Below are 26006 nucleotides of genomic sequence, written 5' to 3'. Positions count from 1 at the left end.
TCATCTTTCCAAGGGCTCCTACTTCCCAAAACTAAAGTTTTAGTATTTATTATGCCTGTTACAAACATCTACTTTATCTCCATGCTTTGGCTTGCAGAATCTCAGATCCTTTAAGTAACACTGTGAAAGAGTAAGCTTTAAGTGAAAATGAAGGGTCTGATGTGGTTTGTAGATGCTTGGGAATAAAAAGCCTAAAGAATTGGCCTTACAGTGGGTGCTTCTCCGTGTAGGTACAGTGTCTACTTTCACATTAGTGCAGCACTAAGCAGATTGTAGATACTTCTGGAGACAAATTACAGTCAGAAAAATACTAAAATCTTGGTCATGATTTATTTAAAATGCTAAACCAGAATTATCCTACCACATGGGGACTGAGTTCATCAAACTGTCAGCAGACTCAGAGGGCTGAATTTTGACTTTCTTGTAAACAGAAACAAAAGGCTGATTTGTGGAAGGACAAGGAAAATAAACATTTGTGCAGGCAGTCTTTAAAGACATTTCACAGATTTGATAGAGCTACAAAAAGACGAAAACACTGCAATTTCTGCAGCCTCAGAGGCTCTGATATAAACTATATGTTGGCAGGGCATGACACAGATATCTTCAGATTACTTTGCATTAATATGTTCTATAAGAAGACCTTTGTTTAATTAATAATAGCTTTTTTTTTCAAAAGGTAATTTCTGCAATCTATTTCCTTGCTCTGTACTTACTCAGCACTAAAGCCACCCCAGTCCCTCATGCTGTCATCTGTGATGCCATGGAGCTGCAGAGCAGGAGGCAGCCCAGGATGGGGAAGCACAGACCCCCATTGGGCTCACAACAACTGCCTGGTAGTGCCCTGCCTTTTACCATGGGTCTCTTTCCTCTCCAGCAGCTGTGACAAAGACAAAAGCTGTTCAACAGCAAGATCACCTTATTTTCTTGCAGGGTTCTCAGGATAAATACAAGCAAGAAGTCCTCTCCAGAATAAGTTCTTGAAAAGCAATGTGCATAATCAAAGCATCTTCTCTACAAGCAAGAGATTTAAATGCTTAAACAAAAGGCTGCTATATGAAATCCATCTATTTAAAATACTGTTTATTTGTGATTTAACATTAATTAGCATTACATCTATGAGCAATTTCAGATAACATTTATATATTTTCCACAGGACACAAGAGTTGGCTGGCTCATTCTTTATGCCAAAGCAAGTAAATAGAGGCATTAGCAAAAGGTGCAAATAGTTCACGGTTGCATTTTAAAAAATATTTATGCACATTGCATTCATTTAGATATATTTTTAAAAAAGTTATGAAAAGCGTAGTTCACAGGTTACTGTTTCTACATATGTTGTAATACAACACAAATAATGTAGAACATAAAAAACAAAGTAAGCAACTGAAAGTTTCCACTATGATTAAAAACACTGATTCCAGTATTTAGTGACAGCTAGAAAATTGTTTCCAGGATCCATTCCAACATTGCATTATCACACTTACACGGTCAAAGCTAACCAGCCCCCAAACATGCTATAATCAACATTTTTGCATGCCAAACCACTCTCCAGCCATATTTAACAATTATATATTGTATAATAGTTCAACCGGTACTTTGGGAATCACATGGATCTTAAGAGATGAACTTCCTATTGCGATGGCTGATTTACAGACATTTGACACAGCGAAGAAACCCCTACGTTAATTTCTATGTTTAGTTTGTATTTACAATACAGTAAAAGTACTAAAATGACAATACAAGTAAAAATGAGTAAGTGGCAGTACCACGCTTACCCATGGCACTAGGCTCTGATTTGCTCTGGGTTCATCCAAAGGACAACACAGATTCACGAGACCCTTTTACAATTTGAATGAAACTGAAGGAAAAAAACCAAAGTGTTGCACTCTGCATGAATCCACACAAATTATTTAAAACATCTAATATGGAAATGTCACTCTGCTGATTTAATAAAAATATCCCGCAATCCATATCATATATTTAAAAAAAATAATCACCAAACTTTTACTTTCTTTGTCTCCTCCTACTTCCCTACTATTTCACTTTCCCTTTTTAACATTTTTGTTTCCTTCATTTGGTTATGTTAAGAGATCATTTTTCTTCATTCATTAGCAATACCATGAGAGAGAAAAAGAACAACCCACAAATAATTTTTAAACATGAATCCAGTTCAATTTTATATGCTTTTATCCTTTGATTTTGAAGTCCCTGGATTCCTGAATTATAGTTAAGTATACTCTAAACCAAGCATTCTGAAATACACTCTAACTATTAAATGCTTGGTTCACATGCTTATAATACCTTTATACTGAATGGTATACAAACATTTGAACATATAAAATCTTCTTTTTGTTTTGTCAGTTAAACTAAATTATCAATGTTAAGTGTATAAAATCCCCCCTCTTGAAAAATAAGGGTTTCCCCCACCCCAACTGATAGAATAAAAAAGAAGTCTTCAAAAATTATATTTCACTAAAATGAAATATTTGGCAAAAAAGTTATTGAATAATGGAATTCTTTAGACATTTTGTATAATTCCAAATAAACTTTCTCTTACACAGTTTTCCCCCTAGTATTATGTGCCAGTGTATATTATTTCTATACGAGCTAATCTTAAAAAAGATGTAAAGGTGTGCTGTTAATATGTACCCACTCAAATAGGGGTACAGAAACATAAAATATATGCTCAAAAACCACAATACAAAAATGTATGATCTGGTTTCCAAATGAGACAGCAGTTTTAAAAAGTCATATGATCATTCAACAGCAACTTTAATAAAGATTTTAACGGTACTGAAAATTTTCAGGTCTGCAAAATACTCCAAGCAGAACTTGCTGCTGCATACTGCGATGGTGTTTGACCTTGCTATGATGGTAATTGAGCACCTGCCAGTGTAGTTCTACATGAAACTAATCAATGTTTCCAACCCTCATAGCAATTTTGGACACAGCTAAGTGAGAGATGAATTAATTTGCAATTAACATGAAAGATTTTTTGTTTGTTTGTCTGTCTCTTTGTTTGGTTTCTTTAAAGCAAAACCTCTTCCAGTTTCTATTTGTTTAGGTTAAAAGTCCAGTTACTGCACACCTCTAACACTATGCTGTTAATGGTCAACTTAAACATTTAAAATGTGCAATGTCTCCTCACACCAGAACTGCACTTACGCTTCTACCTTCTCCTTCTTTTTACTCTTTTTCAGGAAGGATGGGGTGCGGAATTTCTTCTTTTTCTTTGAGGGGGATTTGGAAGGCGACCCTTCAGGGGACAGGGCCTCTTCTATCTTTTCAGAGCCTTTAATGGTAATCTCTACACTCTCCACAGTACTCATGGTTAACTGACTGACCCTCCTGGTGAGATCTTCTTCCACGTCGTGTGCATCTTCCTTCCCGTTCACCACCACAACTGGCATCTCCACAGATATTAGGTTGGCATTCTGGGTGTAGAAATCCTCATGATTTTCTGAAAGAGCAAATGATTTTGCAATTATTTATGTACACTTCCGTGCAAAAAACCCCAGTACTGGGACAAAGGCTGTAAGTCTGGACTGTGATCCAAAGAATGAAACCTGAAGTGCTTAGATGTGTTTTTTTCCCCTTTATCCACAATCTTAGTTGCTGTTACCAGACAACACAGTCAAAATTAAGGGAAAACAGGCTGAAAAATCTAACCTTATGTTTGCCAGGTGCATGCACAGCTCAAGCTGTATAGAGCATGTACAAATATAGTCTACACAGCACACACACAGCCTCAAGCACAGTCAGAATTACATTTTAGTGCAAGAGACTGATTTATGAAAATGCAGCCATTCCATACAAAAGGCATTGGAGAACTTGCCTTTTAAAATGCCTACTTCGACTTCTGGAAAAGTCTTAGGCAAAAGAACTATTCTTAACATTTTCAGTAAAATGAAGTATAATATCTATTTGCTCTACCTGGTTAACATCTAAGTTCCAGTTTTCAGTTTGTGAGAATTATGTATTAGAAAAAATTTGGGAAAAACAGTTTTCTGGACAGAGTACCACCCGAACTTTGCAAAAGAGGGCTCCTTATGACTCAGTTGACATCATGCAAGTGTAAAAGTGCAGCAGAAGTTGAGCTGGATTATTGGAGCCCTCGGCATCGTACAGAAACTGCATGGAATACCTTCTAATGTTTCTGGGACATTTTGCGGGGATTGAGTTTGTGACTGAATTTGTGACACAGATGAACCGTCATCTGAGAATAATTCCTGTTCAGCATCTGCAGGACAAGATGTGAGTTAGTAGCCAAGCAAAAGTGAGAATCAAACAAGAGTGTCAGTGCTGATGCTACAAGATTTACAGGTCTGCTTCAGCTCTGTGTTGCTCATGCTGACAACAGCACTAAGTTACAATACACAGTTGAAACTCTAAAGAATTATGGATTTGCTTTATCTGCTAAAAATTGGTATATATTAGTTCTTTATTAGAAAGCATTAAAAAAGGTGGCAGGGTTGCATTCCAAGTAGCCTTTTATCTTGTCACAGTCTCCTGGTACAGTAAACTATTAGACTATGTCCTGAGTGTGACATATAGCAAAGTTGTTTTATACTGTTTGTTACAGAGTATTAGTGAAGAAGAGTTGACAGCAAGTGTTATTGTTAAAAATTAAAATCAACCCTGAATTAGTAATTCTCTATGGAATAGTAGTATTGGAAGAAGATGTGAAAAGTGAAAGTAGATGAGACTTGCACACTGAGAGAGCAGAAGTAAAATTAGAGAAGCCAGAGCCAAACATTTCAGTAAACACTTGTTCAGCTGGGCACAGACTTGAGCTATTTGATCTAACTTTATATCAGCTCTGAGGAGGAGTTAGATTAAGATAACTTTTGTGGACTCTTCTACCTTAAGTTATTATATAATTCTGACACAAAAAAATCATTATGGTTAATTGTGTTTTTGTCAACCCCATTTCTCTGCAAACCTTTCATTGCTTTAATTTCAGCACTAACTGAAGTAAAAGAACAAACCACATTTAACAAAAGAATTCTACCACCTCAAGGGATGATTAGCTCTAAGCTAGCTGCCAGCAGTATATGCTAATAATTAACATGTACACAACTTTTACAGTAGATATTTTCAAGCTTATTATTAAAATGTACACCCCAGCAATTCAAACCACACTGCTGACCTTCCAACCCCTGCTGCTTGCGCTCAATGGTTTTCTTGTATTCTTCCAGTTCCTTCTCAGTGAGGTGGCTGAATGGGTTGGGTGGTGCCGGCGGCGCGTGCTCATCATCAAACTGCACTGGCTGAGAAAGCGAAAGCCACAGAATTTAACAGTTAGAAAATAAGAAGCAATAAGAAAAATGAATGTGCAGGTCTTTTTTTTTTTTTTTTTTGGCCAAAGTTTGGTGATGAAGTTTTGGCAGGGAATACAGAATTAAAACACAGATGTGCTAACTATTTGATAGCTGGAAACTCTTAGAAGTACTCCAGAATTCCAATTCACCACAGTATGTTGGATAACCTTAATAGGAATATCTATAGTGTTTGGAAGTATATTCTATTCAAGAAAATATAAATATGGGCAGCTAAGAAACTGGAAACCCTCTCTCCCAGTAAGAAGCCTGTTTCTAATGAAAGATGTCTTCCACACGGTCACATCCTGCCTTTGAAAATCAGCTGCTTCTGGGACTCAGTTGTTATCTTAATCATCACTTCCACAAACTAATGAAGGCTATTTTTGGCTCTATGCATTCCAAAGTTCTTCCTCTCTCACTTAAATGATCTTAGACAAGGATCCTACTTCATTAATATTAATGGTAGCAAACTTAACACGCACATTTTAATTTGAAACTAACTTTTAAAACCTTTAAAATGGAACATTAATAAGATGTATCACACCTCTAAAACTGGCATTAAAACAATCAGTTGTAACGAAACATTTAGAACATAAATGGCCCAAGCTGACATTTGAAAGACAGGCAGCCAAATAACCTGAACAGCTGTAAATTAGTTAATTATGTTGTACTCACTGAACTTGGCTTTTTATCCACAACAATCCCTGCAAGCAGCTGAGACTGAGGTCCTGCTGTCTTTAGGTCATATCGGTTTTGCTCCCTTATCTACAGAGAGAAAATAAACCAGGTTAGAAACAAATATTTCTCCTTAATAAATCCTATGCCCATCAGCTTTGCAAAGCCACTAACACAAGCAGCAGTGAATGTTTGGAGAATCAAGTATGCACTGCTGCACCTAAAAATGGAGAACTCTTTTTCCACCTCTGAATACATAGCATATGTTGTTTGGCTCTTTCAGTACTCACAAATATTTATCCCAGTCTCAGCTCCTGAACTTCATGTAGACCAATATTTAGAAATAAGCTCCCAGGAATAGCCCCTGAACCTGTCCTCTCCACTTCCTAAAGAACACATGTTCAGCTATTGGAGAAAACTCTGTGGTCACAAAGGTTGGGAAAGTTTTTCCTTCTGTGAATAGTTTATTGTTTTCCCTAAAGTCACAGCCCTAGCTTCTAATTGTCAGAGTTTAAGAGATTGACAGATCAGATATAAATACCAATACAGATCTTATTAAAAAATCCTACAGCAGAGAATTAGGAATAAACTCTCTATGAGCCAGTGACATGCATGACTTTAAAAATCATTGCCTGGGACATGTATTATTAATCTCTGGATGATTAGAGGGTGTCTTTCCAGTTCTGAGGAAGGGAGTTGCTCCTTCTAACTCCACTTCAGTCCCCAAGGACACTGATATAGTGCTTTCCAAGAAAGAAAAAATATGCAATCCAATGAAAACTGTCCTGAATATCTGTTAATATAGTTATGCTGAGGGTGGAGTATTTGGTCAGTTTGATAATCAGTGTCTTTTGTCCTGGAAGGGAAAAGCAGAGAGATATTTCTGTTTACAGAGAGGTCCAACAATAATCTCTCATTTTCTTTTTTTTACTGCCATTAGAAATTCCAGCTTAACAAGCACTAGGCAAATTAAAACAGAACAGATCAAGATTAGAGTCTGAAATTCAATCATGCTGCAGATGACGTACAGCAATTCTGTTGGTGTTGACACCTAATTATCTACTAAATAAAATGCTAAATAACAGGGACTACCATTCCCAATCTATCATTTCTAGAGTTAACACTCATCCTTCATCAGACTATTACACTCAAAATTTAAATATATAAATATTGCATATTGTATCCACAGATTTTATGTATATCACACATTCAAATACATGTTTTTGGTGCCAAAAATCACATATAGTGTAACAACCTTCTTAATAAAATCAAAACATTTGAAAATGTTGCTTTACTGCTCTGCTGAATCATTACTTGAACACATAATTTTATTTGGAAATGTTACAATTTTCATTACACTTCTTTTACCTTATTTCTCTTTTCCAACACTTCACTTGGGTTTGTGTTTAGAGGAACAAATTGGTTTGGATCTTCAATTTTAATTGGCGTTCCTCCACTAGTCTTGGAGGAGTCATCAGCTTTCATCCACTTAAAGAGGGGAAAGAAAGAGATAGAAGCTAAAATACCCAGTATGATGGAAAGGAACAATTCCCTGTGTTGTCATACTGTTAAAGAAGAGATATCAAGAAAGGACTTTCTGACTTCATTCTCTATTCCACATGACACCTAAAAATAACCCCAACTCCTTTACAGGTTTGCGTGTTTGCCCAAGAGGATTTAAGCTGCCTTGAACATAACTACTTTTTGTAAATATTGACATATATTCCTGGAAAATGCAGTGTTAGCTGTGTACTAATGATGCTGTATTTAGAAAGGATCACACTTTCTAGTTACTGGTACATATATCCAGAGCCCTTGTTCATGCAACCAACTTCCACCTCTGCTAACCACACATTGACTACAGTCTTTTTCTCTTCTCAAGCAGGGTTCTGACAGCGTTTTTCCCAAACTCAAGCTTAGAAACATGCCAGCCTGCCAGCAGGAGGAGCTGATGCTTTTACATTTGTACTGGGAGTAGTTGAAGAGCAACATGCTCTGTAATCCCACGAGGGCCACCTCTCTGCAGGCTGGAAACTAAGTGTAAGCATCTTGCTGAGCTGCAGGAGGAGGAGGAAAATCTTTATCGTCATGAAAAGCCTGTAGCACGAGCAGACCTTTCAAAAACTGTTTTCAGTAGGCTCACAAACAGAAAGGGGGCAGCAAGAGATGAATTAGAGTTCCTGTCTCCCTCATGTAAAAAAAGAACAACCCATGGGTGACTTAAAACCTTACTATATTTGGTGGATAACTAATAGCACAAGAAGTGCTAGAAAAAACATTTTCTACTTCAGGAATAAGAAGAGATGGTTAGAACTGCAAAACCATTGTTAAATTTTATCATAAAGCGTTACACTCAACACTGTCAGTCAACCCCTCTCTCCTCAAACAGAGGAGACACTTAGTACATTAAGGCTCTGAAAAGCCTATTTTAATTTGATCAATAAACTTATTTGCTAATCCTATTCAAGATTTCCTCATATAAACTGTGCATAACTGACTTTCAAGTAGGGCAAAACCAAAGTGACTTTCCAACATATCAACCTACCGTGATCTTAGTCCTGGGACTGGTTTCCCCATTCCAGGACTCCTCAGGCACATTAACTTTCAAGTATGTGTTTGGAGAGTTCAGCCATCTTGTCTTCTCTCGCTGTTGCCTCTGTGCAAGGAATTTCAGGGGGGAAAGTGGGACTGTATCATCTTCAAAGGAAAAGGCAGTCACAGTGGCTGGGATCTCCACATCACTCTTATGTCTGGGTTTTTCCCTGACTAACGGTTGCCTATAGGCATAGCCAGTTCTGTATCCCTGTGGAGGAGGAAAACAGGGAAAGAATGTTTAAAAAAATTAAAATAAAGATTTTTACTATTAAGTTACTCTACATTTGTAAGATGGTGGGATAAAATCCTTGCTCAATAAATTCTTATTAAGACAGAATACTGCTGTCAGAAACAGTATGACTAAAAAATTATTTGATTTACAGAACCTAATCCTACACTCAAAACCTTACAGGACTACATAGATACCACCAGTAATCTGCTCTCACCAGGTTGTCCAGCATCCTCATGAGCGCTTCAAATTCTTGCTCCCCAACTTTCCATTTTTGTTGTGAAGCCATGTTAACTCCACCTCCTCCCATTGCTGCCACGGCATGTGTGGAAGGCTTGAACTTCTGCAGATCCAGTAGTAGGAGATTGTCTACCCCACCTGCTCCAGCTAATGCATGAACCTGGAGACATCAAGGAGTGCATTTAATTTGTGAAAAAACTTTTGTGTTCTCTGCTTTTCTGAATTTGCAGCAGGAGGTTGCTTAAATACATGCTGCAGTCACTTCTCAGGTTAGATTTCTACTGTCCAAAAAATGTATTAAAATGTATAGCAAGTGACTACTAGAGAAAGCATTGTATCATCTGCTAATAATTGCATTTCTAAAGGAAGAGATTCAAACACTTGTTTTCAGAGTACTTTTAAAACAGCCTTCTGTATCACAAGATTAAAAATATTTCATTTTTCCAGCTGTTTCAAAATGAAAGAGTGTCTAAATTCAAAATGAATGGTAGGGCAACGAAGGAAAGGAGTGGAAGCCTGCCATTTGCACATCCAAATGCTTCTTTGGAAGGACAAGATCACTGGGGAACAAGAACAAAGTGATGAAATTTCTGGGGATGGGCTTAACACTTATGAAAGGTGAGAACACTTTCAGTGGTCTTTCTTCACAGGTAACATTTGAATACCTAACCAGGTAGCTGAAATTAGACAGAATGGAAACAACTGAATTTGTGATTTAAGTTATTTTAAAATATGTCACCCATTACCATTGCTTTACAGACCCTCTTTTAATTTGGTTTCACAAATCTGTATCACAGAGAGAAACGTCTTTACTTGTCACAACATTCAGCTTCAATAAAGGAGCTGGCACTCGAGGGATCTCAAGTCACATTTCCCCATGCAGTGAGTACCAGCAAATCTATTATCTGACAGATTCCCTGCATGAGGCTCACTCTGCACAGCATGGAACAAAACCTTCTGTACCCTTTGGAGTATAATACCCCTGAGACTGTGTCAGTGTTCCTAGAATGAGTACTTGTGCCATTCCCTCGGTGATTCCCTGGTTATTCCAGTCTCTCTTTGACTGGGAATACAGGATTACTGGATTCCACAACTTCAGAACTGTGCAATGTAAGAGCTCTTCCCATTTGGGACATAATCTGTAACTCTGCAGCATAAGTGTTTGAAGTTAAACACAGACAAATTCTCTCTCACCTGCGTTTCACAGGCCAGTTGAACATTGAAAATATAGTGGAATGCTTCTTCCAGTGTCTCTCCTAGTGCTACCACACCATGGTTTCTCAAGACTAATACCTAGTAAATGAAGACACTAATGTTAAATGGTAGAAACTGGAGCAGAACATGAAAATTGTTTATGAAGAGCATAAATGAGGTCGAATACCTTGCAACTGGGTCCAAGAACTTTTTGAAGCTGAATTCTCTCTTCCTGTTCATCAAGACATCCCTGGTAGCTGTAATAAGCTACATCTCCCAGAATCAGAGCCTCTTGTGATATGGGAAGGATGCCACACTTCATAGAAGAAACCTGTTTCATGAAAATGAAATGCTGATAACTAGGGAAAAATGAACACTTAAAATCCACATCTCAACCACCCAAGACACAGCAGGGTGTACTTTGGTAGAAAAGAGACAAACTCCATAGGGAGAGCTTAGAAACAACCCCCCCCACCAGTCTAATTTGCAACACCGTGACAGACATGCTGTTACTCTGTCTAGAGACATATTTATTGGAGGAAATTTTTGTGAATTTTATTCATGTTTAATTCTCAGCTTACTTAATGGTTTGTTCTTCTTTCCCACACTTATGACTTCTAAAAGCTAATATAAAAGAAATTGTTCATTCCTTTTTATTTTGTCTCTAGGCAAGGAATGTATATATATATATATATATATATATATATATATATATAATGTGCATTTCTAGATAAAATAACAATAATTTAGTTATTTCAAACCAATTCTTTCAGACCTCCATACATTTTTAACATTATTATACAGACTATTTTAAAGTTTATGTTAACTATAACATTTAAATACTGAGGTAAATCCAAACTAAGTGTAACTACTAACCAAACCACTTAAAGATGGAGCTGCATAATGCAAATCAAGATGATTTCTACAGCACATTATATTATCTAGGATGTTATAAACAAAGCCTGTGTAAATTATTTGCTTTACAACCTCCTCAACCTGAGTATAATAATCTCTGAGTATCAGTTTATTCCAGTGCTATTCCACGGTGGGGGCCCAGCCCTCTCTCTCTATTTGATAACCCCACATTTTTATTTACCAGTGCAGAGTTGATGTTAAACCAAAAACGAAGCTGCTGTGAGGAGAAATACGCCCTAAGTTCATAAGGCAAAGCTATTTCCTTTCAGTCTGTGCCAAAGGAAGACTTACAGCAGCTGTGGCAGGGGTGTGTATGTGTATGACACATCTGACATCGGGGCGGGTGGAGTAGATGGCCACGTGTGGACTGAAGCCTACACTGTCAATGCTGAGAGCTGTGCTTCCCTGGTCCACCACATCTCCTAGGATGTTCACTTTAACCTGAAAAAGGCAAACAGACAAGTGATATTCAGAAAGTTTGTGACAACTTCAGTTATCTAGAAAATACCCTTCCTTTCTTATTTTGCACCAAATTTCCCCACACACATTCAAGGCTCAGGGTACCAAAAAAAAGTACAGCAGCTATGAATCTGTGTGTCAATAAACCACCCTGCTGTCCTAGCCCTTGACAGCTGTTGGAAGTTCAGCCATGGAAGAAGTAAGGATAAGACCCTGATACAACATGTATTCTAGTTCAGTCTAGCTGACCTTTCCTTGTTTCTCACTTTCAAAAATGCATTTCATTAATATTTCCTACATTTTAAATAAGAAGATAATTCAGAGCCTGAGAAATTCCCAGTGAGAATATTCAACGCACAAGGAATTTTGAGATTCATGGAAACATTAAAACAGTAATTCCTGGATCAACAGAAAACTACAGCAGGGTCATATATCATGGAATTTTGGTTCTGTGTTTGCTATGTAATAGTATCAATCTCATTTTTGTACCCCTTTCACCTTGAGGCAGTTTCTTTACAGATATGTACTGACATGAAGAGCATATGGCAGGTTCTACACCAAAATATGTATGATTTAGCAGCTACCACTGCCTGAATACCAGCCTGTAACTTCATCCAGCTCATTTGGTGGGCCTGGGGAAGATTATTTGACTCTACATATCACTTATAAAGGTAAGAGGTGATTCTGATAACACCGTTCCTACAGAGTAATTTCACATGTATTGCCACACTCTCAGGTTATAAAAGGCTACTGCTACACTGAGGCTAGTGGTGAGCTTCATCAGACAGGAAAACAAAACTTTGCTGCTCCATTGAAGCAGGAGACAAAGAAACAGAAAATAAAGCTAAACCCAAGAAGAAATACTGGCAACAAAGGGTGCTACTATCTAAGCAGTTAATCAGCTTTTCATCTGGTGGGTAAATACTAAAAACACCCAAACAACAGCATAATTACATAATTACAGAAGTCCATTTAAGCAGCCACAAAAGTATTCTAGAAAACAGGATGAGCCCTGTTGGTTATTACAGCAGGTGAATCACATACCAAATTAGAAGCTGAAGCTTCAGAAAAGGACAGCCCTCTTGGAATGATTAGAATGTGGTCATGTTCTTTGCTTACTCTTACCTGCAAAGGAGACAGGAAATGGATTACTGACCTAATTGACATTAACCAGGGGGGGAAATAATTTGAATGAATAGGTGAGATTCTAAATAAGTTTATTTTTTCTCTGAAATACTTACTGTGATATAGGTATTTGGCAAATGTGCCCACCCAAACAAGTCAGCCAATCTATATAAACTGGCTAACTTGCAACGAGTAAGTTTTTCTCCCTTAACAAATGAGGAGGTATCTACCCCAGGTAGGTCATTGATGGGTGTAATTATTCCATGGCCTGAAAAACAGACAAAAATAGATGATGGCCAGTCAGACAAATAAATACATTTCCATCTATGTCATAATCTTCCAGATGCAGTGTATTTAAGTGGTTAGCAAAGCAGTACCAGCATTTATGAGAGTGAATAAAGGTTTTCCTGAGCTGTCTCCCGAATCAATATCTTACATAGGACTGGAACTGTGCTTTAAGACATTTGTCAGTAATGAAGTATTTTTACATGTTACTTTTGAGGTTTTTTTGTTACAGGAGAAGACATTCTTTGTGGACCTCTGATACCAGCAAAACTAATTTGAAGAGATATCTCAGTCTTGGCACTTCAATTCAGTCCTAATGAAGAATTTATGATTAGTACAAGAGTTCTTAAAACCTTAGACAGAAGGTATCACCTCTTAACAGAGAAATCATAAAGATCAATTTCTCTCTCTGACTTGTGACTACACAAACATACCCTTATCCCCTTCATGAATGCATGATAGCCTTTTGGCAGCCCACACACTTTGTTTAGAGGGAAAGTTTAGACCAAAAGAGGTAAAAGTAATTTTGGTTTTCAACAAAAGAAGTGTGCACTTTGAGATCTGTCCCCACTGTGTCTGGCAAATGCAGCAGACACACAGTGGGACACAGTCTCAATAACCAACCAGAGACGTGAACATGAGGTTATTTGGGCTCTCTGTTCTCTTCCACTCGTTTTGTTAAATAAACCCTGAAGTACCATTTTGGGACCAAATCTCCAAAGATGATGAATGCTGACAGCTGCCACTGTACTTCAGGCTTGTAAGCTCCCATATGATGTCCACCCACAGAACTTAAATTGACTTGAACATCTCAGTGCTTCATGACTTGGAAATAAGAACTTGGGTGTTAACTGCGAGATGCCGGTGACATCTTTGCAAGCAGAGTGCAGACTAGAAGCTGTTCTTAACTGTGGGAGCTGTTTATCTGATAATTCAGTTTGCCAGGGTATTCTCCCCACCTCAGAGTTGGGGGTTTTTTTAGCAACAATTTATATGCAAGAGTAGAAAAATAAAGAAATGGAATGGTAATGTATTTCACATCTCAGTTTATATTCATGTTAAATTCCTAATAGTAACAGGCCACAACATTTTGTTCCTTATGCCAGTTCAACTTTTATTAACAAATTATAGAATCACTGAGTTTGAGGATTCCAACGATTTTGGATATCATACAAGTCAAAGAATTTGAGAGAAAGAAGCCTAAAAAGGCAAGTTAAGGCCACCATCTGCACTACACAGCTAAAGAAAGCTCTGACAGAATTTTTATACAAGAAAAGAGGAGATCCCAGTGATCCTAAGCTCTGGTAACAATTAAGAAAGAAAAAAAAAAGAAAAAGACCAGTTTATGTATAATTCACTTACTGAGTGAAGATGAGGAAAAACCTGTAAAAGTGCTTCCTGTAATGTATTCAGCAATCTGCTGTAATGCAAGCAGTCCAGTGGGGTTATTGCCCTTCTTCATCTGTTCTTGAATAAGGCATTCCAGATCTTCTCTAAAAGCCTGTAGAAACATTTGAGAATCATCAAGGAAACCTGGCCTTGATAATCTTATTTCAATTCTAGGTGAGGCAGGTAGTTTTGTCTCTTATTAATGGTATATGAAACTTCCCCATAGACTTGGTTTTAAGCCGTTTTAACTTTTCCAGAATTAATCATCTGACCTAAACTTTGTACACTAGGTATCAGCAATTTGGGGGGCAGAAAGCAGGAGTTTGGTCACAGAGGATTTACTATTTCCCAGTACACAACAAGATAAAATGCATTTTTAAAAAATTAATAATCCCATTTTTATCAGTAATAAAGTGTTGTCCATATTTTGGAAGAGATACTTGAAATTTAATCAGGATGTGTTGCTTTCTGTGCTAGACTTTTTTTACAATGTAATTCCTCTGAAAACCCATTCAAATTTGATAAAGTTATAAACAACTGGAAAACTGGAGCTCATCAGTGCTCAAGTAATATCAGACATGCCAAAACTAGATGGAATGCTATCTCCTCTCTATTTCTTTCCTTCCCCAAAGGGAAAACCTCTTCCTTCTTTTTCTGAATAAAGCAACTGCAAGCCCAAGGGATAAACTCTTGCAGAATATATAATGAAAAAGTTTTCATAGTATCAAATTTAGTATACTATGCACTGTGGACAAAGCCTGTCCCTTTGAGATGATAAAGAGAGCATTCCCTATCTACAACAAACCCCTGTCCTAGGACCACTGCAGTCCTGACGTTCCTACACTAAGTAAATTCTGTTCCTTCAAACTTACAGGTTACATTTTCTAGCCCTCTCATTACTTCTTGGCAGCATCTTGCAGCTTTTCCCCAAACTCACAGTACCCAAAGCTGCTCACAATATGAGATGAGGTAGATTATGAACACCCCTCCTGGTTGCTTCCAAAAACATATTTGGTGTCTTTACCACGCAGCTGGCTCCTATTATATTATATTATAACTCCAGACTATTCCCTGTAAGTAATTGCTCCTTTCAGTTTGCCTTCCTTGGCAGAGCACTTGCTCTCAATTAAAGAAAGAAAACAGTTTTGTATGACAAATGTAATTTCTTCACTGAATTTTAATTCAGTCCTTCAAAACACCCACTCTGTTGGAAAATCCACCAGTCTCTTGGGTCTGTTCACCAACAGGTTTTGATTAGTAAGAGAGAGTGCTACTGAACCCGACAAAGACATCCTCAGGACTCTACTTGATACAGCCTCCTCAGCTGGACAGTTGAGCCTCCATGACTACTAATTATCAACTTTTCAGACATCCTTGCTCTCCTTAGAAAAATTTTGTCAGGATCACGCCTGTACTTGAGACTTGCCAGATTTCCATAAACAAACTCTCTAAAAATTCCCACTGACTGACTCTGAATGGATCTATTGCACAGATCTCTCACTGCAGACCAGAATATTCACATGGCATCCCCCAAACAGCTAGCTGAACAATCTCTCACCAACCTGAAGATGCATAGGTAAAGTCAGATTTTTCTCTTTTGTGGCTGCTGTTGGTAAGGTCTACGCAGCAGGAGAAAGGAGCAGATGAGGAAAAGGTAATAAAAACCATGGAACTGAGGAGGAAAGGAACCTAACTGGGGGAAAAGAAGTGGAAGGCAGGGAGTAATGGCCATGAACTGAAACAGAGTTTCAAAAAATACAAAGTTCCAGCTCAACACCAGGAAGAACTTTAGATCAAGGGTAGCAGAGCACTGGACCAGGCTGCCCAGTTCTCTGCATTATATTAAATTATTCCTCCTTCAATTCAACAAGGACTATAGAAAAGATCTGCAAAAACATTAATAATAAAGTCTTACTTTACTGAAACATATTCAAATTTCCAGAGTTTTTTTTTAAACCTGTACAACTAATATTACTTCTAAGGCAGAAAAAAAGGGTAATATATTTTGGGAAATTTTTGCAAGAAAGATTTTTTAGTTTATTGCATATTATATCTTTAATTCTTCTGCTTTTTGATCATGTTATTGTCATTCTTCTGAGCTTAATTTTGCACCTTAATGCTAACAATAGTATGTTACACATTTGCTGAGGCTACTAGAAATCAGGATTTAGTCTTGTATCAACAGCTTTGTTAAACCAAACAAGCAGCTTGCCTTAAAAAAAGTTTTAGAAATAAGAGAACATAGGTAAGAACCAGAAAAGTGGCAAATGTGGAGGTTTGGAATGAGCCGTAAAGCAGGTGAGAATATGGATGAAGTGCATAAAATTAAGTATGCAATTTATCCACATGCCAGTGCATAATGATGTTTTCTAGCAGCCTTCAGCCCATCACATGGATATCTGTGAATATTTCAATACATTTTATTCACTGCTACAGAGCTTTGAAACTTTGAACTGTATGTCCTTAGGTAATCACCCCACATGTGCTAACACAACCTTCTTCCATTTTTAGTAATCTCAGTAGGCTCCTATGAAGGGCACCACCTTCTTGTAGTCAGAAACTTACCTTTAATAGAAGCTATTAAATGAATGATATTTATTGGATATTTATTTCACTGTACAAGACTGATTTCTGTAAAAGCACTAGCTTGCAGGGCTCTGATTCTGGGATCTGACCAGAACAGCAGAAGCCTGCTTCTGAAAACCTAACTAAAGCCTGGAGACCAAGGGATTTGGTTTTGCTTTAATTCATGAGATGGTAATATATATAAATAAGTGGCATTACACTGCCCACAAGTGATCAAGCAATAGTCATACAAGTAAGTCATACTGGAGAGAGATGCTTTCAAAGAGATGACAAGCATGCTGCTCTGGCACAAAGCAGATATTTTTCAAGCTGAAAGGTCACTGTAATTTTAGATGTAGTATTTGACAAGAAAATGCTGACAAAGGAAAAACTCTACTGTCAGATGAGTGAAAAATTATGTTATTCAGCTGTCTGCTCAGCATTGCTCAATCAAGGGAAAGTTTCAACCCTCAGATTTAGTAGGCTCTTTTGGTACATGTGCATTGGTTTGTTCGTTTGTTTGAAACCACAACAACTTTAGACATGACACACTAAGAGCAGTGACTTTTTACAGAGGGGTACAAGTCCCAAAGTGAGCAGCACAGCACCTCACAGCTGCCCATGATCCTGCCAACACAGCTGGACTCAAGACATCTGCCTGTGCCTGCACACAGCAAGGATGTAGCCTGGATAACGCATCCCTCCACAGCTGGGAATCATTTCCTGTTTGCACAAGCATCCTTCTGCCTTCAGGGACCTCACCTGCCCAGCCAAGCATCTGTGTCCCCCCTTGTCTGTGCTGAAACAGCACATCAAGCATCAGACTGAAGTTTGCATAGGAAATATCCCATGGTATGAAAACTGGGCCCATGACAGCACTGGAAAGGAGGTATAGTGACATTTCAGACAAGATGCATAACCAGGAGGATGCTGAGTAGGGTTTTATTTTAGACACCCAAGGGAGGAGCGTGACCTTGGTAGAATGCAGGCTGCTGCTCTGTTTCCACCTCACCCACCTTCTGAGTGCCATACCACCACCTTGCTCTGAGACATGAATTTCTCCACAACTCACTAGTAAAAATGAACAGGGCAGCAACCTGTTCCTAAAGCTGCTTCCAGAATTCCACACTTTCCAAAAGTGTAGTCAGCTTTTTTACACCAGCTTAGACAGACTTACATGGTATTGCACAGCCTGTAGAACAGACACAGCTTTTCTTGATGGAGTCATTTGTAGAATGATTAGGTCAAGGTCTTTCTAATATTATAAAATTACTTCTCCAGAACTATTTGCAATCATCTTCCAAATACACATTATAGACTCAGGCAGTTTAAATCTGCAACAGTTCTCTGAAACTCGAGAGTGAAGTTAACAAGCTCAGTTATGACTCATTTACTTCCATTTTCTTTCAGAAGTACAGTCTAAGTGTGAGCTGACAGTGTGAATTTGAGCTTTTAAGAATCAAAACAACATTTGCATGTGCCAGTTGACAACTAGTATTTTTCAGTCAACATATACAGGGAGAACTAGAGTAATCAACTTGCTAGAATAACCTTTTTTACATGGGTACACACATACATAGTGCAGAATAATGATGTTGCTAAAAAACTTGGTATTAATCTCTTCATCTTGCTGAGCAGCTCGCTAAGTTGTTAAGAAGTACACAGGATTATAAGTATTTTGACTGTCTATGCTGTTTCTTTTTTGTTGACCACCAATTTTTACATGTATACCACCCAAAAGAAGTAGAAATAAAATAATAAGCAAATAATAATAATGCTATAGAAATAATCTACAAATACTCCACACCGCTGCAAGCCTTTAAGATGAGAAAGCATGCACTCACATTAGGACTACAGTAATGACAGAACAGTTTCACATCATTCTACAGGAAAGTAGCTAAAAAGGATATGTGAGTTCCCTACCTTTCACAGCAGCCCTGCTGTTAGATTAAAAGCTGCCAGATAATACAAGAAATACATCATTTTAATTTTGCCCGTTTCGATCAGAGTTTCTAATATCTTAAATCCATTCTTAAAAAGGGCATAACTCAACTAATCTAAACATGCCCACACAGCCAAATCTCCACCACCGAAGGAAAGTTTCGAAACTTAACTGGTATTGTGTCGTCAAGAGTGAAGAGATGTTAATTTTGGTTCCTGTGCTGTAAACACAGCTGCCCGTGAGAGGAAGACCTTCACAGAAACAGCCGACACAGCTCTTAACAAGCTCTGTCAAGACTGAAGTTTAGATACAAACAGCCAGTGCCCTAAGTGGGAAAGGGTGGAGCTGGCCACAAAAAAACCGCCAGTGAGTGAAGGCTGGTGGGGAGAAGATAAGAGTCACAAAAAGTGTTTGTCAATGCCATGAAAGAGAACAAGGGGGATGGGGCTTCTGTGTTAAGACAAAAAGAAGTAGCCTCGGTAATAATATGGGGAATTAGCTGAAGTTACAATAATCTCTTTACTTGCACTGAAGGGTGAGGGTACCTGGGCTGGGTTTAGTGACTGGGCAGTCCCCACACTGAGCTCATCCTGTGCCAGTTTTTCCAGCTCCTCTAACCTGGTGCACACTGGCTTTCCTTCATGAGCTGCAGCAGAATGTTCACTCCTGTGATAAGCAGCCTAGAGATAGTCCATGATTACAGCCAAACCTGAAGCACTGAGCTCCTTTGCCAAGCCCATTTCCAGCACACCCAACTCCCAGACCAGCTACTCACACCACTGCTGCTCTGCATGGGGGTCTGAATTCCACCCTTGTGTTCTCTTGTGGAGTAAAGCCATACCATAGAACTTGCTAAATGGAATGTAAATGAAATGTAATGAATGTAAATGAATGTACAATGAAATGTAAAATGCTAGAAGAAATCAAATTTCAGCTCATCAGGGGTCTCACACATTTCCAAGCATAAATAACTGGGTTTTTCAGTAAGTGCAGAGCATGGAAGGGTGGGAGCACACATGGTGAGGGTGCACTAGGAGGGATGGCAAAGCTCTTGCAGGGTGTTTTGAATGGCACATGCTCCTGCAGCCAAGGTGGCTTTCCAAGGTTTTCCAAGTATTCTTCAACATGTATCTGTTGACATTCACATCTAATGAAAAAAACTCGCAGTTCAAACTAAGTGGAAAGGAGCAATATGGAAATAGAGGGAAGGGTAACCCAGTTTTATAGTAAGAAAGCAGGGAAATTCTCATGACGTGCACTTGTGGTACAGGACATTGGTGTGAATTTACAGTGCACCATTGCAGCTACAGAAATGATAGCTAGGCAGTGGTATTTCTTGGGTCCACACAGAGATCCAGCAGATGGCCTTGATTTGAGATCAATTTACCCTGACCACAGATTCCCTCTCACTTAAAATGCTGTCACAGTGCACAGGGGATCTTTAAGGGACATTTTGTAGTACATCTTCAATGATGTGTCAAGTTGAGTTGTTGCCTCTGGGTGAACAAAATGCTGCACAGGTTTTATGATGAAAGCATGCAATTAAATAAGCAATTGCAGTGGGAGGAGAGTCATGACTTCCCAGCAGGATATTGGGAAAATGTCAGAGAAGAAAAAAGCCAGAGCAGGGAGCTGGAAGGCGAGAGGACTGCCCAGTGAGGAGGTCCTCAGGTGATGTAAAAGGTTAGGAGTCCTTTGTGGCCAAGGGGTGAGGCTTCTGAAGGATGTGAAAGGCTTTTGAACTTCTGAGAAAAGAGCAGTAGAAGCCAAAAGATATGAGGAACTGAAAGGCTTTGATACTTTTAAGAAAATAAACTGCCCCAAAAGGGAGTGGTATTGCAAAAATCCTGGATGTTCACTCAATACAAAATAAAGCTAAACAACTGCAAAAGCTGTGGAAAAAAAATAAATTAAATCATCCTTCATCTCTGTCCTGATGGTTTGAAAATAACATATCCTGGAAAAAAAATCAAGTGTGGGTGGGATTGCTTGTTTTTGAGGAGAAAAATCTGCCTGCATGCTGCATGCTAACGCAGACCTCTGAATAGAAGAGTTGCTAAGCTGTATAGTTATTTCCCCACTTTTTTTTTGGGCAAGACAGCTAGTGTGGGAAGCAGGGGGTGTGTGCATGTGCGAGGCAGGAAGGGAGGCACAGTAGAGAAATACATTTTTAACCTCAGTATAAGCCCCTACCAAAATTTTGCAGGCTGGATAGTTTTAACTGAGCCTTCTTGAAATGGCAGTGTCAAGCCAGAGTGGCCCTGAACACCCTGCAGAGTCATGATGGGTTGGTAGATACTCTCTAGATCCAGCATGAAATTAAAGTAAAGCCTGATGGAATCCTGCCAACACAGAGCTCAACTTAAGAAAAACAAAAAACCCCAAGCTCCAAATTGCTGTGTTTCATATGTAAAAATGGCAAGCACACATCCAGCGGGTCTCAAGAAACCACACAAAACTTCACTGGTAAACTAAAAACATAAACTGGACATTTAAATTCCAATAACTGGGCATTTTTATGTTTACATAAAACAGCTGTTCAACTTACTGCTTCAGACACAACTTCTTACATTAGTAAAAATTAAGAAGAGTATCTCGTACATAAGCACATCTTTTGTACAGGAATGCATCCTCTCCCCTTTTTACCTTCACCTGTAGCTTTCCTTCCAATGCACCAATATAAAGGGATGGAAGATACTCCTCAGAGCAGTCTAAGCCATGACCCTAATTTCTTGTTAGGTTACACACATTGTCCTGCTGGCTGAAGCCAGTAGGTTTTCTGCTTTGTGGATGATTGTTCCTCATGGTCTCAGTGCACTGGAAGCAGTGTGGCACTGCTGCCTGCCTGCAGAATCATCCAACACCTTCCCTGCTTCATGATGGCTGTGGGAATCTTCTCCCAGTCTCTATGTTCATTCAGCTCCTCAAGGCTGAACTGGCTGTTCAGTTTTCATAAACACCATAACTGTACAACCAGTGCCATTTTTTTAAAAAGTGTTATAAGAGTTTCTGGTTGCTATGGTGACAGCATCAGAGAAATGCTAGAAGGAAATAAAGGCCAGAAAGACTTGTATACCATAAGTGAAAGTTTGATGGTACAGTAAATATATTTTTGCTCTGTGAAAGACATAGTTACTCTGTGTAGCAAGCAACATATGACTGTTTAGCATACAGACAGAACTGTTTTTAATTGCAGAGTTAAGTTGGAAAACCCCAGAACAACCAACCAACCCATCTTTTCAGATTTTGGATATATCTGGATATATTGGATATATTTGGATACATTATAGGGCAAGTACCTTGGGCCCAATAAGCAATAAAACAAATTAATTACATTAATGTAGTACCTGCCTTTAAAAGTAACAACATGCTACCTGAATCCTCTGAACCTGAAGACATTGCTAATATAAATAATACATTTTATATATATAATATTATATAGTACACATATAATATATACTAATACACAATATAAACCTAAATGGCTTTATGCTAAGATTGGCCAGCAGTACTTCTGGATGCTATCAGGCTGCTCAGGCCCAGCTGATTTTAGTTTCTTTCCACCTTCCTAACAGACACATAACAGCAAACATGTTCAGTTTATCAGATTCTCCAGGCTCTCAGATGCTCAGAGTCTATATGCAGTATTAGGCAAACACATCTGAGAGCTCACTGATAATGTCAGGACATTCTCCATGGGCAATGGTCAGAAAACAACTATGATTTGTTTAAGTTTTATTATGAACAGACTCCAAGACATTAGCAAACATCAGAGGTAATGGAAATAGCTTTTCAGTAGCTTTTAAGTCATTCAATTTAGGAAAGGGAAATTGCACATCAGAGAGGAATAGTCAGATTGCACACTAGTATGGGCACCAAGCAGCACATCAGAGAGATGCAGCTGCTTGATGTCTGAAGATGTCTGGTCAGGCCTGTAGCCCATACAATAACATGCACTGAATAAAATATACTGTGGTTCCTGAAATATATTCTCTAATCTGGCTTTTTTTTTTTTTTTTGCTAAAGGATTTAGTTTTCCTACTTGAAAGAAAAAAGGCTTGTTAATAAAACCAGATTAAACTAGTATATAAGCTTCCTGCTATGTGACAGTGATTAACCCTTTAGTTTTGCACCTCTGCTCACAGAAAATGCATGTTCAAAGATCACCTCAAGTCCGTAACATACTCATGGACTTTTAAGACAATTACTGTCCTTGCTAGATACACTTCACATTTTCTAATACTTGTCAGAAGAAGAGTCATTGACTCTTTCTTTGATCTGAATGCATTTATCAAGACTTGGTGAAGACATGCATTTATATATCTAAGACTGGGTGAAGATTTATCAGCAAAGCAAGCTCTTCCTTAAACTGTGTCTCATAATTCCTCTTCTTCTTCAAACTATATTCTCTCTGTCAAGTGGAATAATCCAGAAAAGCATCTAAATTCTATGAAAATATCTAGCACAGCTATAAAACAAAAACACAATGGACAATACTCATCAATTCAATCCTGAACATGTGTTACACAGACTAGTAACAGGGGCAACACTTTCTGGCCATTGTGTGATGAATTCTAAATTCAAGAGAACAAGGTAAATGTTTTCAGTCCTGAGTCCCAGGAACAGTATGGCACATAGTAGCTGGAGCCTGTTAAAAATACTGCACCTTTCACCCTTGGGGGTGAAGGAGCCTGGAAAAAATACTGCACCTTTCACCCTTGGGGTGAATATAAATTATGAAATTTGTTTGATGGACATTTGGTCACGGATCCTTTATAAAAATGCTTTCATTTCCTTGCGTGAGAAATCACAGCAGAGTTCCTCTAAATTTTCTGTATCAGGAAAAGGGAGGATAAAAGGAGATACTTGAGGGGAAGTGGGAGCTCAGACAACTCCTCTTCATGCCTGATCCCACACTCAGCTCCCACTCTAAGCCAAGCAGGCAGCAAGCCCTTGGCTTATTTGGACAACTGTTCCCTTTACACAACAAAAACTCGCAACTTATTGGCAGATCTGAACAGTCACTTTCCAAAAAGTGCTGTGCTCAGCTTCTCTTGCAGCAGAACATTGACAGCAGCCCAGCAGCTCTCTGTCCCACAATCTTCAGTTAAAACAGCAGCCTAAACTCAGGGGTTCATACCATCTTCACACCCCTTCCTAAAATCTGCATGCTGACACTGCATCTACTAAAAAAAAAAAACACCACAAAGCCTGCAGCAAAGGGACATTAATTACATCTGGCAGACTTGACAAAAGATGCCCCAAAATGTTAATGAAATTGTTACACTCATCAGATTCAATACTGTCATCAAAAGGACCAAAAAATCGCCCTCACATACAAAAGCAAATGATCTCTCAAATTTATTTTTATTAGGCTAAAGACTTAGTCTTTCTGTGAGTCCTGGCTACTCATAATGTGAGTATTTTAACAGGAATGAGTAGACTCCAATCACATTTCACAGCTGAGTATTTAACATAAAATTATGATTAAAACATTATACAGTACCTCCTTAGAATATTTTCCTTATAAAAGAGCCTGGCTGCAAACTCAAGCTTGCACAAATTCACTTGAAAAATAATAAATTCCTTAGTCAACAGGTTCACATTAGAGCAACACAGAGATCCCAGAGACACTCCACGACAACACTTTAGCAAACAATCCTGTTATTCATGGGGGACTATGATAGGGTGATTATTAACAGCTGTTTGCAATCTCTTTACATACGGAAAAGCTTTAAAAAAATTACAGAAGCACCCCAATTTACAGAGGAACTGAAGACAGAAGGATCTGTGAAGCTGCTTAGCCCCTTCCCAGTCACACATATCCCTAAAGGATCATTCCACAGGCCTTATTCACTCCCTATGGCTTCAAAGTACTCAAAGAAACAGTATTACTTTCCAATGTATTCATCAGGTTAAACTCAAAGAACCCAGGCATTAAAATATAAATTAAAACTACTACAAATGTGGTTCAATAGACTGAATAGTTTTATATGTAGTCTACACGAGTACAGAATTTACACAAGCAGAAGATGAGCACTAATATGGCCAAGTAGGGGTATGATCACCCTCAAGGACATAAAAAGAACATAGTCTAGCTTTTAAATAAACTTAACCCAATTATAAATGCTAATTAAAGCATTCCTGATGCAAATGATAGGTTAATATTCAAACCCAGAAAGCAGAACACCACATAATGCCCTAATTTGTTCTTATTTGACCAGTGACTCCTTCACTCTCTTCCCTGCCCCTGAGTTTTAATTAGGAACCCTGCAGCCAACCACATCTTTCTGTAACAATGCAATGAACCATAAGAATATAAAAGTATCAGGAGAAAAAAAACAACAAAATAAAGGCTGCTTGTCCACAGACAAAACACTGCACCAACAAAACGCTGGATTATCTGTTCAGTGACTTTTCTTACAAGACAGTCCAGAGATACTCTATTTAGCTGCGACATAGATTTCTTTTTTTATAACACCCTTTCCTTTTTACTCCCCATGAGTGGCACTCACAGGGCTCTGTAGTATCTGGGTGACCCTCTTCCTCTGCTCCATCATATTGAAGTCCTGTCTCAGGTCAGGGGACATGTTTCTCTCCCGGATATACTCCGGGTCATTCTCATTGATGCGATCGAAGTACCGCTCTTTGTGAGGCATCGTGGCTGGGGGAGGCGTAGTGATCACCACCTGGCTGGCATCAGCACTCATGCTTCAACACTGTGGAGGCAAGGCTTCCCCTGGAACAAAAGGAAAACAGGGAAAAATGTTAGTTCAAAGGACGGCAGTGCAGGTAACTTCCAAGTCTGGGCACAACTTATGTCCCTTCACATCTCTGCAGGTCATCTAAAATGAAAGGAGAACAAGTGAATAACTATCACAATCAGGAAATTTAGGAAAGATTCTAGAAAAAATGCTTAAAAAACATTAGTAAGTTATCTGATAGTGCATAACCATCCCTATCTGAGGTAAAATTAAAAAACCCAAAAGGTATACAATTAGGACTGACATTTGAAATTACCATTGTGCATTTTATGACAAACTTTCCTCTGTAATTTTACACTACACTTACCACC

General features: G+C 38.4%; 1 protein-coding gene across 4 annotated transcripts; it reads right to left on the bottom strand.

Moving 5' to 3' along the window:
• Positions 1 to 1084: 1084 nt before the first annotated feature.
• ADD3 (adducin 3) lies at positions 1085 to 25641 on the bottom strand. 4 transcript variants are annotated; one of them, XM_062496317.1, is made up of 14 exons: positions 25447 to 25641; positions 14398 to 14536; positions 12867 to 13018; positions 12670 to 12750; positions 11458 to 11607; positions 10439 to 10582; positions 10252 to 10350; positions 9035 to 9217; positions 8539 to 8796; positions 7362 to 7481; positions 5990 to 6083; positions 5147 to 5263; positions 4142 to 4237; positions 1085 to 3457 (listed from the first exon to the last, which is right to left on the bottom strand). In XM_062496317.1, the coding sequence occupies exons 1-14, from the start codon at positions 25639 to 25641 to the stop codon at positions 3159 to 3161; spliced, it is 2127 nt and encodes a 708-aa protein (XP_062352301.1). In that variant the 3' UTR covers positions 1085 to 3158. The 4 variants fall into 4 exon arrangements, with proteins under 4 accessions (XP_062352301.1, XP_062352300.1, XP_062352304.1 ...); XM_062496316.1 differs by having other exon boundaries at positions 5147 to 5267; positions 5994 to 6083; XM_062496320.1 differs by lacking the exon at positions 4142 to 4237.
• Between the last annotated feature and the right edge of the window lie 365 nt (positions 25642 to 26006).

This window comes from Cinclus cinclus, chromosome 7 (genome assembly GCF_963662255.1).
Source record: "Cinclus cinclus chromosome 7, bCinCin1.1, whole genome shotgun sequence".
NCBI lineage: Eukaryota > Metazoa > Chordata > Aves > Passeriformes > Cinclidae > Cinclus > Cinclus cinclus.
This window is presented reverse-complemented; position numbering and strand designations above follow the sequence as displayed.

Coding starts and splice junctions, on each gene's coding strand:
- ADD3 (XM_062496317.1), bottom strand. CDS start 25,641: ATGAGTGCTGATGCCAGCCAGGTGGTGATCACTACGCCTCCCCCAGCC. Junction 9,218..10,251: donor AACTGGCCTGTGAAACGCAG/GTGAGAGAGAAT, acceptor TGATGTCTCCAG/GTTCATGCATTAGCTGGAGC. Junction 3,458..4,141: donor TGTCCCAGAAACATTAGAAG/GTATTCCATGCA, acceptor TTGCTCTTTCAG/AAAATCATGAGGATTTCTAC.